Source organism: Gallus gallus, chromosome 12, assembly GCF_016699485.2.
Source record: "Gallus gallus isolate bGalGal1 chromosome 12, bGalGal1.mat.broiler.GRCg7b, whole genome shotgun sequence".
Classification (NCBI taxonomy): Eukaryota; Metazoa; Chordata; class Aves; order Galliformes; family Phasianidae; genus Gallus; species Gallus gallus.
This window is the reverse complement of record NC_052543.1, coordinates 3374798-3389190: the sequence shown is the minus strand read 5'-3', so window position 1 is coordinate 3389190 and position 14393 is coordinate 3374798. Positions and strand designations below refer to the sequence as shown.

General features: G+C 62.7%; 3 protein-coding genes across 3 annotated transcripts in view; 1 reads left to right on the top strand and 2 right to left on the bottom strand.

The window, feature by feature from the left end:
• The window catches only part of LOC101747452 (serine/arginine repetitive matrix protein 2-like), a 500571-nt gene that overhangs the window by 36648 nt on the left and 449530 nt on the right, over positions 1-14393 (bottom strand). The gene's annotated exons all lie outside the window — the stretch shown is intronic.
• On the top strand, positions 8-11044 carry GNAI2 (G protein subunit alpha i2). Its single transcript, NM_205402.3, has 9 exons — positions 8-169; positions 5378-5420; positions 5781-5922; positions 6240-6400; positions 8150-8278; positions 8739-8868; positions 9061-9214; positions 9921-10121; positions 10231-11044. Exons 1-8 carry the CDS (start codon positions 52-54, stop codon positions 10109-10111), a joined length of 1068 nt encoding a protein of 355 aa, NP_990733.1. The 5' UTR covers positions 8-51; the 3' UTR covers positions 10112-10121; positions 10231-11044.
• GNAT1 (G protein subunit alpha transducin 1) lies at positions 10506-14026 on the bottom strand. Its single transcript, NM_204691.2, has 8 exons — positions 13774-14026; positions 13239-13281; positions 12769-12910; positions 12538-12695; positions 12341-12469; positions 12137-12266; positions 11905-12058; positions 10506-11758 (listed from the first exon to the last, which is right to left on the bottom strand). Exons 1-8 carry the CDS (start codon positions 13877-13879, stop codon positions 11568-11570), a joined length of 1053 nt encoding a protein of 350 aa, NP_990022.1. The 5' UTR covers positions 13880-14026; the 3' UTR covers positions 10506-11567.

Sequence of the window (14393 nt, the reverse complement as noted above, 5' to 3'; positions counted from 1 at the left end):
CCGCGCAGGGCAGGGCAGTGCCGGCAGAGCGCGGAGCGAGGGGCCGCCGCCATGGGCTGCACGGTCAGCGCCGAGGATAAGGCGGCCGCCGAGCGCTCCCGCATGATCGACCGCAACCTGCGGGAGGACGGCGAGAAGGCGGCGCGGGAGGTGAAGCTGCTGCTGCTGGGTGAGCGCGACCGCCTTTCCCCGGGCATCCGTCCCCCGCCGCGGTACCCCCCCGATACGTCCCGCACCCCCCATCCACGCGCATCAACGCCCATCGGGCATCCCCGGCGCGGCCCCCGCACCCGTGATTCCCCACCCTCTTTTGGGGCCGCCATGCACTTCCAGCTCCCCCTTTCTTCCCCCCCCCCCCCCACCCCTACACACATCCCTGGGGGTCCCCTTCTCAAATCCCCACCCACCCCCCGTGCCCACCCGGGGTGCTATGGGGACAGCCACTCCCCCGGGTCCCCATAGCAAAGGCCCCGGGTGGGACGCAGAGCCCCCGGGCATCCCTCCATCCCTCCATCGCTGCTTCGGGTGCTGTTTGGAGCCGCACCCCCGCCCCGGCCCGGAACACGGCGTCTGTTTTCTCCCATCCCGCTGTTATCCCCGGGGTTGGGGGTCCTCGCGCCGCCCCCCACCGCAGCCGCGGGGCGCTGGATGGGGCCGGGAGGAGCATCCCCCCCCCTCCCCCTCGCTGCCGTCGGGGGGAAACGCCGGCACAAAATGTCTTTTCTCGTCGCCTCCTTCGAGAGAGGAAGCCGAGAGCAGCAGGAAGTCGTGGTGCAATCAGGCAGCGGCCGATCCGCTCCAACACCGCCCGCCTCGACGAGCGCGGAATGAGCGGGGAAGGCGGAGCGCGGCGGTGCTTCCCCTCGGCGGGGTGCGGCGGTGGGGTCGGGCCGTGGGGGTCGGGCCGGCAGTGCGAGCGGAACGGGAGCGCCGGCAGCCCGGGAGGGGGGAACGGCGGCGGAGCGGAACCCGGCGGCGTTGCGGGGCGGGCACGTGGGGCTGAGACCCCCGCCGCAGGGGGCTGCCGTGGGCTCGGCCCCGATCTGAGGGATGCGCCCCGTGACGCCGTGGGGTTCCCCGGCTCGGGATGGGGCACGGTGATGCGGCACGGTGATGCGGGGCTGCTCCGCGCCGTGCGGCGGGCCGGGAGCAGTGTGGTTGCGCTCCTTGATGCGGGGTGAGGCTCCGGTTACTGATCTCGGTGGGTTTCTAAAGCCAAAAATAGAGCGAAACAGCTCCATTTTTTAGTATTTTTGATTCCTTCCCCCACCTCAGCAGCTGTTCGAGTGTAAACAGTGCTGAAGGCCCTGAGCTCTCGGTGCCGTTTTCTGAACCAAAACGTGTCCGGAAAGCGCTTGAGAGCCCGTGGGGAGCAGCTGGGATGGCTCCCGGTGGGTCCCCATTAAGGTGCTTGGAGCCCCTCAGCCGCCTCCTGGCAGCCCCCCCAGCTGCATCCGCATCCCCGGAGCACAGCACAGCCCCTGGCTGCGGCCCTGCTCCAGGCAGAAGTGAAACCTCGGTCCTGCAGAATCCTCGCTGCTGCCGAAAGTGATGTTGGTATTTGGGGGGCGAGGGCTGCACGCCCGTCCTGCTGCTCTGCGCCCTCCTCTCCGAGTTCCTCGCTTTCTGGCTGTTGTGTCGGTTTGGTGGAGCAGACCCGGGGGCTGTCGGTGGGCACAGCACCTATGGGCAGCAGCAGAGAGAGGGGATCCCCCCCTCCCCCCAAAGCTGGATGCGTTTGGGATGCGCTCCTCGGTGCTACGCGACTGCCCCGTGAGCTTTGTGGGCACAGTGCTAACAGCCCTAAGCCACACTGCCTGCTTGGCATGAAAGAAGAAGAGAGATTCCTTGGCTTCAGCGTTGGGGTTAGGAAGCATTTGGGAAGCCCCAGATGCAGATGTTGCCCTCCAACAGAGCCGGTTGCTGGGCGCATCGCTGGGTTTGCAGCACCGGGGCAGCCGTGAGGGGCACTTTGGGGCACGCTCTCAGTGCCGAGGGTGCACTTTCAGCCCCGGTGTTCAGGTGGTTCCGTCCCAGGGTGGGGACGCCGGGCTTTGTGGCTCCGTCTGTGCACGCAGCAGCAGAGGAAGGGAGGCACCGGCTGCTGCTTTCAGCTCTCCAGCACTGCTCTGCCTCACGCGCCCGCGGGTTTTCCTTCCTCCCTGTTCCCCACCCCGCGCTCTGCTGCAGCCCTTTGGTGAGACAGGGCTTTAACCCGGTCTTAAGGGAGACGTGGTGGGGCCTGTGAGCCGTGCTGGGAGAGATGCGGTGTCCCCAGGATTTCAGGGCCAGAAAGGGAGGAGAACGCTCCCTTCTTTCCTGGAAAAAGGCACAGGAATAGCTTTGTCCGGCTCGGAACGTCAGCGGGGGTGTGGAGAGGGCCGTGCCCAACCCAAAGTGCGCCCAGCCCAAACCCTCCAACTGTCAGCCCCACACACCCTCCCCACAATGGGTTGTTTTGGTGCATCTCAGTGCTTTTGGCCAAGAAGCCCCGGGCTGTGCCGTGCTCCCTCGGTGGGCAGTGGGTGATGCATGGCTGTGGCTCTGCGCCCTCCCCGAGCCGCACACCCCCAATCTCTCCCCCCTGGTCCGGGCTGTGGCACTGCGCTCCCACCACGACGTGCTGTGGGGGGGCTGTTCCTATGTGCCCATCCCCACGTGGGGTCTGCGCCCACCCCACAGCCTGGGCAGCCCCAGGTGCTGCTGGAGGGCGGGCAGCTCTGTGCCGAGGCAGGCGTTGCTGTGGGTTTTTTGCTTTAAAAAGAATTGCATGTAAGGAAAAACAAAACAAAACACAATTTTCCAGCTATTTTAGATAGGAAGGAAAATGTGGAGGGGAATCTCCTTTTTTTTTCCACCCCCCCTTCTTTATTTTGGAGTCTTTTTCACCCAGCTATCGGTGCAGTGCTTTGGAAACCCCATTTTGTGCCTTGGGACTGTCCCTGCCGATCCCGTCCCTCCTCGTCACCTCTCAGCATGGGGGCACGTCCCCAGCCTCTGTCCCCTTGTGGATGCTGGTGATTGTTTCCTATTTTTGTAGTATGGCCTGGGAACAAGTGTGGTTGCATCCCTGGGGCCCTGGGCTCCGTGCCGCACTGGGATGTGGCCCTGTGGGACAGATAGGAGGGATGCTTTGGGGTGCAGGGCCACAGCCCCAGAGCGCTGTGTCCTGCCCAGCAGTGGGGAAGCTGCCCTGCTCCGGAAGCGTGTGCTGCCTGGCACTCAGCCTATGGATTGTGTTGGGGCTGAATGGCCGGCAGCCGGTGTGTTCCGGGGATTGGGAGCTTCCTCCCACCCCAGTAACGGTCGTCCCCATCCCTGCCCCCTCTGTATGGCTTGCTGGCTTCCCTGAGCACCACGTGGCTTCTGTCCCCCATTACTCACATCTCCGTGCCACCCGTGACCACTCCGGTGGTCCGCTGGGCTTGCCGTGAGGCAAAGGAGCAGATTTGGAAGGGAGGTGGCATGGCAGGCTGGTGGCTGTGCTCCCAGCTGCTGCACGTGCCCCAAGGGCTGTGCCTGTGCCACGTCGCTGCCTGGCTGTGCCGGGCTGAGATCTGCTGCTCCGGGTGCTGCGGGGTGGCACCGCTCCGGCTGGGGTTATTAGAGTTAATGAGGTACTGGAGCACTCCTGCTAAACAGGGATTACGAAAGGAAAAAATGCCTTCCCTGCAGCTACTGTGACTCAATTCTGGGTTTGGAGGCCGCGGCTCCGCACGTGCGCGCCCACGCTCCTCCCGGCATGGGCTCCCGCAGCGGGCTCGGGGTCACGCCTGCACCCCATTAACAGCGCCGTAGGGCCAGGAGAGTGGTGGGGAGCCACAGCTCTGTGGGCTGGGACGATGTGCTGGGCAGGGATACGCTTTGGATGCTCGGTGTGGATTGCGCCCAGTGCTACGCTTTCCCAGGTGGAGGTGGCACAGGGCTGGCAATGCAGTGGCTGTCGGTGCCCGTCGTGCAGTTCTGGTTCTATGGGGCCAAGCTCTGTCCCCGCTGTGAGCTGCAATTTTCCGTGTGGCGTGGCTGGCTGCAGGACTCCTTTTCCGAAGGAGCCAGGGGAAGCTCTGGGTGGAAAGAAAGCAAGAAACCCGATCCACCTCGCCGAGCTGAGCGCAGTTTTATTTCCGTCGGGTCAAGCCTGCGAGGTTCCAGCCAAATCGTGTATTTTGGGCCAAATGAGAAACACGTGTCATCCACTGAGAGTCCCATAACCAGAGAAAGATGCTGCGGGTGCATGCTGGGTCCTGCCTGGGGCACGCAGCTCCTCCCGGCCCAGGCTGGGGACAGGGGTTGCTGTGCCTGGAGGACACAGGGCTGTGACCCTTGCTGCTTCCATGGGGTACCTGGCGTCACCGCACGGATGGTGATGTCCCTGCTGCTGTGCCTTGGCCGCAACCTCAGGCTGTGCTCTTGCTGGTTAATTTTAGCATAATCTCCATTTTTTTTTTGGAGCTCCTCTTCCCCCTCTGTGGCTGGAGCGCAGCACCCCTGCCACGAGCTGTCTGGGGCCCCATGTAAGGGTGGCTCTGCTTTAGGGATGTGGCGGTGTGCAGGCTTTGGGCATGTGGGGGCTGTCCACACCTCCGTGGCGCTGTGTGGGTCGGGGGGATGGGGCTGGCATGGAGTGTGGCCAAAGAGAGAGAGAGAGCACAGGGATGGATGGAAGAGAATGCACAAAGCGCTGTGCTTTGGGATGTGGCATCCCCAAACAGCACTGCTTGGAGCTGTGTTGAGCGTTTGCTCCAGGCTGTTGTCCCTGCGCAGAGAAGGGACGAGGGATGGGCAGTGTCCCTCCGAGCTTCCCCTTTCAGCTTCCCCTTTCTGCAGCCGGGTGACCTCACTCCTTCCTCCCTCCCAGCGTGGGGAGGGAGGGAGGGAGCGACAGATGCACACAGCCTGCCAGAGTGGCACGTCCCCAATGCTTGGGGTGACAGCAGCACTGCCACCGGGGCTGACACACTGCTGAAGCTGTCTGGGTTTTTCCCAGCCGTGCAGAAACCCCTGGGTGCTGTGGCACTGCCCTGCTCTGGGCTCTGTCCCCACCTGCTGCTTTAGAAGTCCATTGGGTTTTCTCTTTTTTGGCCCAGCAGGGTTCAACCAAACCCTACTCCGGTCGATGGAAACCCCTTTGGTGGCTATGCTACTTCTGTGCTGTGCTTCACTCTGTGCTGGAAATAACAACTCTGAAGAGGGGGATCGGGTCTGCTGGGTCCCCTGGAGTGCTCAGTGGAGACATCCCAGCTTTCTGGGCTCCTCCCTGGCTTTTGGGGACTGTTTTAGCTGCAGGAGCACTGAGGGTCCCAGCGCACCCCATGGGGGTCTCTGCAGTGGCAGCCCTGGGCTGTAGCTCATGGCTTGTGCCTTACTCCTTCCACAGGTGCTGGGGAGTCCGGGAAGAGCACCATCGTCAAACAGATGAAGTGAGTAGCACAAGGACCTGCCCTGTCCCTGCAGTGGTGCTTGGGACACCTGGGCACAATGGCATTGGGGTCGGGCTCTTGGGATGCACAGGACAGTGGCTGAAAATGCCTTGAGAAGGGCTGCGATGCTGCCAATGGGATTTCTGCTATCCCACGTGTCCCCATGTCCCTGCTGCCCAGCTCCCACAAGCTGGGTGCTCTCCAGGGCATGAATATTTCATCGACTGGCAGTGGAAGGGGAGGTGAGCTCGGGTGCCTGGCAGCAGAGAGACACAGTGAAAGCAAACACCTGGTGGGGAGGTGGCAGTGTGGCGGGTGGCACTGTGGGCAAGGCATGCTGACCCTGTGCCCTGTCCCCAGGATCATCCATGAAGATGGCTACTCGGAGGAGGAGTGCCGGCAATACAAAGCTGTGGTCTACAGCAACACCATCCAGTCCATCATGGCCATCATCAAGGCTATGGGGAACCTGCAGATCGACTTCGGGGACTCCTCCAGAGCGGTGCGTGTCCCTTTGTGTGCCTGCTGTGCCCACATCCCTTCTGGGAACAGAGCCTTCCTAAACAGGACCAGGGCTCAGGTGGCCCTGCCCAATCCCTTTTGCTGTCCCACACTCCAGGACCTCGTAAGGCAGGGAAAACCCAAAGGATGAGTGGTGGGAGTGGGGAGGAAAATCGTGCATTTCCTAGGCTGGGAGAGGTGATTTTTGCCATTCCTGTTTTTTTTTTTTCCTTGTTTTTATTTCTTTTCTGTGGGCATCTGTGGTGGGTTGTCGGGAATCCCTGGGGCTCGTGGAACTGATGCCTGGTTCTGCTGCAGGATGATGCCCGCCAGCTCTTTGCGCTCGCCTGCACTGCAGAGGAGCAGGGCATCATGCCTGAAGACCTCGCCAACGTCATCCGGAGGCTGTGGGCTGACCACGGGGTCCAGGCCTGCTTCAATCGCTCCCGTGAATACCAACTGAATGACTCTGCTGCCTAGTGAGTACCTTCCTCCTCCTCCTCCTCCTCCTCCTCCTCCTCAACCTGTCACCGTGCTATGGAGCCATCCTGTGTTAGGGATGGGGCAGCGCTCCCCCAGAGGTGACACATCCAAGCTGGGACCCTCCATGCTGGGCGTGGGTCTTCTTCATATGGGTGTTGTTTTCCTCTTGCAAGAAGATAATTAGCACTGGATTTCTTTCTGGGTAGTTTTTCCTCTTTTTTTTTATTCATTTTCTTTCCCTGCTTGGTTCAGTGAGCAGGATTGATGGGGACTGCAGGCTGCTCCCGACCCCAGCCCCATGAATGCTCGTCTGTATGGGGAGGATGGATCATAGAATCATAGAATGGCTTAGGTTGGGTGGGATGTTAAAGAACATCCAGCTGCACCCCTGCCGTGGGCTGGCTGCCCCCCAGCTCGGGCTGCCCAGGGCCCCTCCATGGCCTGGGGCACCCCCAGGAATGGTACCCACAGCTCTGGGCAGCACTGCCAGCGCCTCACCGCTCTCTGGGTGAAGAATTTCCCCCTAACATCTCACTTACATCTCACTTCTTGAAGCACAATGCCATTCCTCCTCATCCTATCCACGCAGGGGAATATCCCCAGTAAAAAAGGGGGGTGCTTGTTCTGAGTGTAGCACTCGAGACCGCTCGCTTTGTTGTTTTATCGTTTTCAAATGAGTTTATACAGCAGAAATGGGCGTTCTGCTGGCGTAAGAGCTGGCAAGCTAGTGCTTGGGGAGGTAAATTGACTGCATCTGGTCCAGTTTATCCCCAACAAGATTTAATAAATCAGTTAATCTGCCTAAAGCATGATCGCTCCTCTGCACGGGGAAAACGATGCCTGAAAGCCGCTGCCGGAGGAGCTGAGCTGTGGGCTTTTGGAGCCCGGTGTCCGCCGCGGTCCCACACGGGGTGGCGGTGGTGCCCTTTGGGGAGCGGCGTCCGTATGGCCGTCCCGGCGGCACGGAGGACAGGCGTTGCTCAGCGCCTGCATCCTGCGCCGTGCCCAGGTTTGGGATGGGGAGCTGTGTGCCTTCCCCTCCCGGTGACACCGAGGCCGAGGTCCGAGCCCAGCCCGGCCCTGCCTCCCCGCCGCTCGCTTCCTGTTTTTGTGGCAGCCGCGGCCCGGGTGATTTCCGGCTGTTTTTGAGCTCTCTGCAGAGGTGTGGTCCGGCCGTGTCACCGCCGTGCTGCCCCACGCCCTCTGCGGGGTCCCCGCATCCACGCTCCGTGTCCCCCCACGGCCATATCCCCGCATCCCATTGGCGCGGCCTTCGCCGGATTAGGGCCCCGTGCGGCGGGCGGCCCGCTTATCGTAACCCAATTAACTCGAGCCGCAGCGATTAGAGCTGCTGGGGGCGCGGGGCTGTCCGTGCCGGGGCCGAGCCCTGCGCCCGCTTCCTGCAGGACGGGGCCTTTGTGTGTGTGGCTGCCTGGCGCGGTGTGTGTGACTATAGAGGCACTATAGAGGCACTGCGCCAGCGGCGGTTTCCGCTGGGCCGCGGCCCGTTGCCGTGGCGATGAATGCTTTCCTCCTTCCGTTTCCCTGCGCTGGGAGCGTCATGGCGGTGCAGGCCTGGTCCCCTGGGCCACGTCACCTGCTGGGCTCTGCGGGCCGAGTGGCCCTGGCCCCATATCCCCGTGTCCCCGTGCCCCTGGCAGTGGGGTCTCATGGAGACGCCCGGCTTGGCCTTGCCCCCCACCGTGCCCCCCCCCCTCCTGACACCATCCTGCCCCCCCCCACAGCTACCTGAACGACCTGGAGAGGATAGCGCGGGCCGACTACATCCCCACCCAGCAGGACGTGCTGCGCACCCGGGTGAAGACCACCGGCATCGTGGAGACCCACTTCACCTTCAAGGACCTGCACTTCAAGTAGGTCTGGGTGCAAACCCTCAGTGCGCCGGCCTGGTGCTGAGCTGCTGCTGGTGGTGGAGGTCGGGGCTGGCCAAGCGAGGCTGCGCAGCACCCCTCTGTGCTCATATAGGGCTTTGGAGGGTGTGGCAGGGATGGACAGGGTGGCCCTGGGGGATACGGCGGTGGTAGAGCTTCCCCTGCAGGTGAGCGGAGGGATGGGAGTCAGGAAGATCCATCCCGGAGGGTGTGGTGCTCTGTGGAGCTCTGTGGAGCCTGGGCATCCTCTGGTGCCCACAAGGGGAGAGACACGCAGCTTACATCATCCTCCGTAATCCCACCTGTGCATCATGCAGCACTGGTGGGACGTAAGGGCAGCGCTTCAGCAGGGGGCATCACCCGGCTCTGCTGGGGGAGCTGAGGCAGGGCTGGGGGTGCAGGGGTTGGGGTGCTGCTCACCCAGGCTGCCGTTGCCCTGCAGGATGTTCGACGTGGGTGGCCAGCGTTCAGAGCGGAAGAAGTGGATCCACTGCTTCGAGGGGGTGACGGCCATCATCTTCTGTGTGGCCCTGAGTGCCTATGACCTGGTGCTGGCAGAAGATGAGGAGATGGTGAGTTGGGGGGGTGCGAGGTCAGGTTTAGGGTGCTCTGGGAGATCCCTATGCTGCTGGCAGCGTCTCGCTACCCCATTGTGGTGGCTGCTGGCCTGGTGCAGCAGTGTGGGGTGCCCAGCTCCAAGGCCAGTGACTCATGGTGTGGCAGCACATTCCTGCCTGCCTGATGCGGTGCCCTTCCTCTGATAGAACCGGATGCACGAGAGCATGAAGCTATTCGACAGCATCTGCAACAACAAGTGGTTCACGGACACGTCCATCATCCTCTTCCTCAACAAGAAGGACCTCTTTGAGGAGAAGATCGTGCACAGCCCCCTGACCATCTGCTTCCCGGAGTACACAGGTGCACAGCAGGCAGTGCTGGCCCTATCAGGGCTTCATCTGCTGCATCTCCTTGCCTTGGGGCTCCTGGGGAGAATGGCAACGGGGACGGTGGCTCTTCTGGCTCTGGGTGTGGGGTCCCTGCTTTAGCAGCCTCTCGGACTCCTTGCAGGGAATCCTTAGGGCTGCTAGGGTGGCCCTGAGGTGTGGGTCCTGCTGTGGTCTCATTGCACCTTGAACGTAGCACGGTGCAGCTTGGGGCAGAGGGGTGGCCCATGGCAACGTGGAGTTGGGTGGCGCTTGGGGTGCTGTGGGGACGGGGGGGGGTTTGGAAAGGAGTGGAGGAGCTGGGTTAGGAGCAGCCCTGGCTCAAGGCTTATTGGATGCCCAGGCTGCACCTGGACACGCTCTTAAGGCAATGTGTGGATAAAGCAGAGGTGATGAGAAGAATAAGAGGCTTAGGAAGCTGTGGGGGCTGAGATGGGGATGGGCAGTGTAGGAGCCCTGGGGCTGCACTGCGCACCCTGTGAGCGTGGTGGTTACTCTGCCCCGCCATGGTGCTCGGGCTGGTGGCATTTTGGGGAGCTGTGTCCCAGCACGGCCCCTTGGCTAGATGAGCGAGGCAGCTTTGATGCAGCTTTGTAGGAGGATGAGTGGGAGCTAAACCCAAAGCCCTTTGGGGCCTGGGGGGCCGTGGCACATCCCCAGCATCATCTCTCCCACGCCAGGTGCCAACAAGTACGACGAGGCCGCCGGCTACATCCAGAGCAAGTTTGAGGACCTGAACAAGCGGAAGGACACCAAGGAGATCTACACGCACTTCACCTGTGCCACCGACACCAAGAACGTGCAGTTTGTCTTCGATGCCGTCACCGACGTCATCATCAAAAACAACCTGAAGGACTGCGGGCTCTTCTGAGGGCGGCAAGGTGGGCACGGGGCCCCTCCGAGACACGCGAGCGCCGTCCCCATCCTGCTGCCCACCCCCTCCCCATACCCACCCCATACCCATCCCGCTCACGGCTTGCTCTCTCCTAGGACGCACCGACGAAGGGAGGACCGCGCCCAGCGATTCTGCTTCTCCTCTGGTTTCATCCCCCAACCCTCTAAAGAGACGTTTTGGTGACGGCCGTGGTGGCAGTGGTGGGGACGCACCGCCTGCGACGCCTGACCCAGGGCTGTCCCCGCTCGCCCCCGGTGCCCCCCCAGTGCCCCTTTGCCTTCCGGGCTGGGGACAGGAGGATTTCTCCCTTGGTTTGTAACCGGTCGCCATCTCCCCAGCCTCTCCTTTTTATTCAGTTCCGCACCGTTTACATCCAGAACGTCGTGGTCAGGGGGGGGGGCGCAGAGCTCCCGGCATCGCAGGGGCCGGCGAGGGGACCCCCCCAGGAACCACGACCCAAAACATTCCTTTTAATAACCAGAAAAGAAAAAAGAAAAAAAAAAAAGAAGCCACACACACACACATACACCCACCCACCCACACACACACACACACACACACCAAGCTTGGTTTACGTTGCTTTTTAAAGAAACCTTTTTAAGAAACTATTTAAAAGCATCAAGTGCTACGTGGTCGCGTCGTCTTCGTGCAGGTAATGCCGAAACCGTGTGCCTTGCGGGGGGGTCCCCTTTGTCTGGCGCCGGGCTGGGGGGAGAGGGCTGCTGCCCCCCTGCCCCTCTCTAATAGGGCCTAGCAGGTAGGGCTAGCTGTGCCGGGGGGCAGACCCTGCTGTATGGGGCTGCCCTCCCTCCCCCCTCTGTCCCTCAGCTCCTGCTTTTCCCACGGGATGTTTTTTCCGACTTGTTCACATGGTTTGAGATAATAAAATGTAGAAAGGAAAAAAAAAAATACAACTGACCCCCCCCACACGCACCCTCTGCATCAGTGGGGGGGGGTGATGTGGCTGCTTTCTTCCTCCTCTGTGGGTCTCTGTGGGGGAGGGGGGGTGTAGGAGAGGCTTGGCAGCAATCTGAGGTCCCCTTTGGGTGTGGGGTGGAACATGTGGATTCAGAGCCCCCCCCCCCGGGTGTCCACAGGGGGGTCCCTTGTAAGCTGGCACTCATCTGAGGTTGCCATGATGGTGCTGTGGTGCTATTCCCAGGGGCATCCCGTGGTCCCCAGGGGGATCCAGCACCCCTCAGTACCAAGGGATGCCCCAGGACCCCAGGTGTCACCCAGTGCCCCCCAGCACCCAGAGGTGGAGGCGGGGGGCTGGCTGCTGGGACGCTCTGGAGGCTGGCGGGGTGCTCTGGAGCCACACAGGTCACATTGCTGGGGTTTGGGGACAAGCAGAAGCGGTGGCAGAGGGTGGGCAGGGGCACCGGTGGGAGGGGGGCGGGGGGGCTGTGGTGGGGGCCATAGGGGCTGGGGCTCAGAAGAGCCCGCAGTCCTTGAGGTTCTCCTTGATGATGATGTCGGTGACGGCGTCAAAGACGAACTTGACGTTCTCAGTATCGGTGGCACAGGTCATGTGCGAGTAGATCTCCTTCACGTCCCGCCGCATGTTCAGCTCCAGGAACTGCAGCTTGATGTAGTTGCCAGCATCATCGTAGGTGTTGGGACCTACAAGCAGGGCCGTGGGTCCCCAGCACCCCACAGCCCAGACCTTGGGCTGGGTGCTTAGGGTGCTGGGGACACCTGGTAGGCGTCTGGCAAAGGGTGCTAGCACCCGAACCCCCCACCCAGGGGCTGAGCGTGATTGCCCTCACCATCATAGTCGGGGAAGCAGATGCTGAGGTGCGCCTTCTTGATCTTCTCCAGGAAGACGTCCTTCTTGTTGAGGAAGAGGACGATAGAGGTGGTGGCGAAGTAGCGGTGGTTGCAGATGCTGTTGAAGAGGTGCAGGCTCTCGTGCATGCGGTTCTGTGGGAGGACACAGCCCCGTCAGCCCCCCCCGGCAGCCCCACGGCCCCCCCGGTACCCCTTGGCACGGCCACCTACCACTTCATCATCCTCCACCAGCACCATGTCGTAGGCGCTGAGCGCCGCGATGAAGATGATGCACGTCACCCCCTCGAAGCAGTGGATCCACTTCTTGCGCTCCGAGCGCTGTCCCCCCACATCAAACATCCTGCAGGGCAGGACCGGGGGGCTCAGCGTCCCCCCCACTACCCCCCGCCCCAGCACTTGGGGCTCGGCCCCTACCTGAAGTTGAGGTCCTTGAAGGAGAACTGGGTTTCGATGATGCCGGTGGTTTTGACACGGGAGCGCAGCACGTCCTGCTCGGTGGGGACGTAGCCAGGGGTCACCAGGCGCTCCAGGTCCGACAGGTAGCTGGTGGGCACGGTGTGAGGCATGTCCCACCAAGGGTGCCCCCACCCACCCGCCCACCCTGCACGTACTATCCAGCCGAGTCGTTGAGCTGGTACTCAGAGGCCCGGTCGAAGCAGGCCTGGATGCCTGCATCCTTCCAGAGTCGCCCAATGATGTCCGACATCTCCTTGGGCATGGTGCCCTCCTCAATGGTGTCAGACAGGTGCAGCAGCTTGCGGGCATCATCCTGCAAGGGATGGGGGCTCAGCGGGGGTGGGGACCGGGGTACAGCTCCACACCCCGTGCCGGGGGCCCCTCACCTGGCGGGCTGAGTCACCGTACTGGATGTTGAGCGTGGTCATGGCACGCACGATGGCCAGCATGGACTGCAGTGTGTTGCTGTAGATGATGGCGATGAACTCCAAGCACTCCTCCAACGAGTAGCCGTCCTGGTGGATGATCCTGGCCGAGACGGGGGCGTGGGGCTGAGTGGGGTGCTGAGGGCACCCGTGGGGCTGAGCTATAGGGTAGGGCCACTTGTGGGCACTGAACTGGTGAGTAGGGGTACCCGTGTGGGTGGATAATAGGGTGGTGGCCCCCGTGGGGCTGAACCGTAGGGGAGGGGCACTCTTGGGGCTGAACTATAGGATGGGAGAGGTCGTGGGGCTGAACTATAGGGTGGGGGCACTCATGGAGCTGGAAAATAAGGCAGAGGCACCCGTTGCTGCAGTATGGGCACTGAGGGGTGGATGCTCCCCCTGGCTGTGGTATGGGACAGGTAGGGACTTACTTCATCTGCTTGACGATGGTGCTCTTCCCCGACTCCCCTGCTCCTGTGGGGACAGAGCAGGGGCACAGTGGTGACCACAGCGGTAACAACCACAGGGGGACGCAGGGAAACAGGGAGAGTGGCAATCGGGTCCGGGGGGGGCACTAGGGTGGTGCTGCTGGGGGCTCAGTCAAGGGTGTGCTGGGGGAGCTGGGAGTGGGGATGGAGATGAGCATGGGATGGGGATGGGGACACAGCAGTGGGGCATTGCAGGGGGATGCAGCCGGGGCCTGGACAGGGGGATGGATGAGAGCACCACCGGGGGAACTGGGGGGCATTGGGAGAGGGACCTGCTGTGTTGGGAGGATGCAGGGCAGCATCCAGGGGCACACGGAGGGATCTGGGGTGGAGCCGGGGTGGAGTTGGGGTGCTCAGAGGCGTGGGGATGTCGGATGGGGTGAGTTTCAAGGGTACCGAGGAGTCTGACTGCTGGGTTTTGGAGCATGGGGATACCACGGGGGAGGTTCGAGCATCCCCCGCAGCTGTGCCCACCTACCCAGCAGCAGCAGCTTGACGGTCCTGGCATCCTTCTCAGCGTCCTCCTTCAGCTTCTTCTCCAGCTCACGGGAGTGCTTCTCCTCGGCACTGGCCCCTGCACCCATCCTCGCCTCCGCCGCCCGCCGGCTCGCCCGCTCGGTGGAGGTCAGCACCAGGACGGGCAGCGTGCGCCAGCCCCCCGCCGCCTCCAGCGCTCGCCCACCGCCCGACTGCGGCCGCCGCTGCCACCCAAGTGGGCCAAGGACGGGGACAAGGAGCGCGGCTTAAGCCAGACTCCGGATAAAGCCCCGAAATCTGCCCGGGGCTGAGCTCAGCAATCCCCTGGCTCCCCGCGTCAGCGCTTCTGCGGAGAGGGCGCCCAGCTGTCTCCTCCCAGAGATGGTGGCTCAACGTCCCCGGGCCGTGCCTATGCCCCGTGGCAGGGACGGCCCTGCCGGCCCCAGCCGTGGGTATGGCCTTACAGTGGGGATGTCCCCATCGTCCCCAGCCGTGGGTATGGCCCCGCTCCAGGGATGTCGCTGCTGTTCCCAGGCCGTGGGTACGGCCCTGTAGTGGGGATGTTCCCCGCCATCCCCATATCCCCCCTGTGAACCATCCCTCGAGAACCCCTGCCTGGTG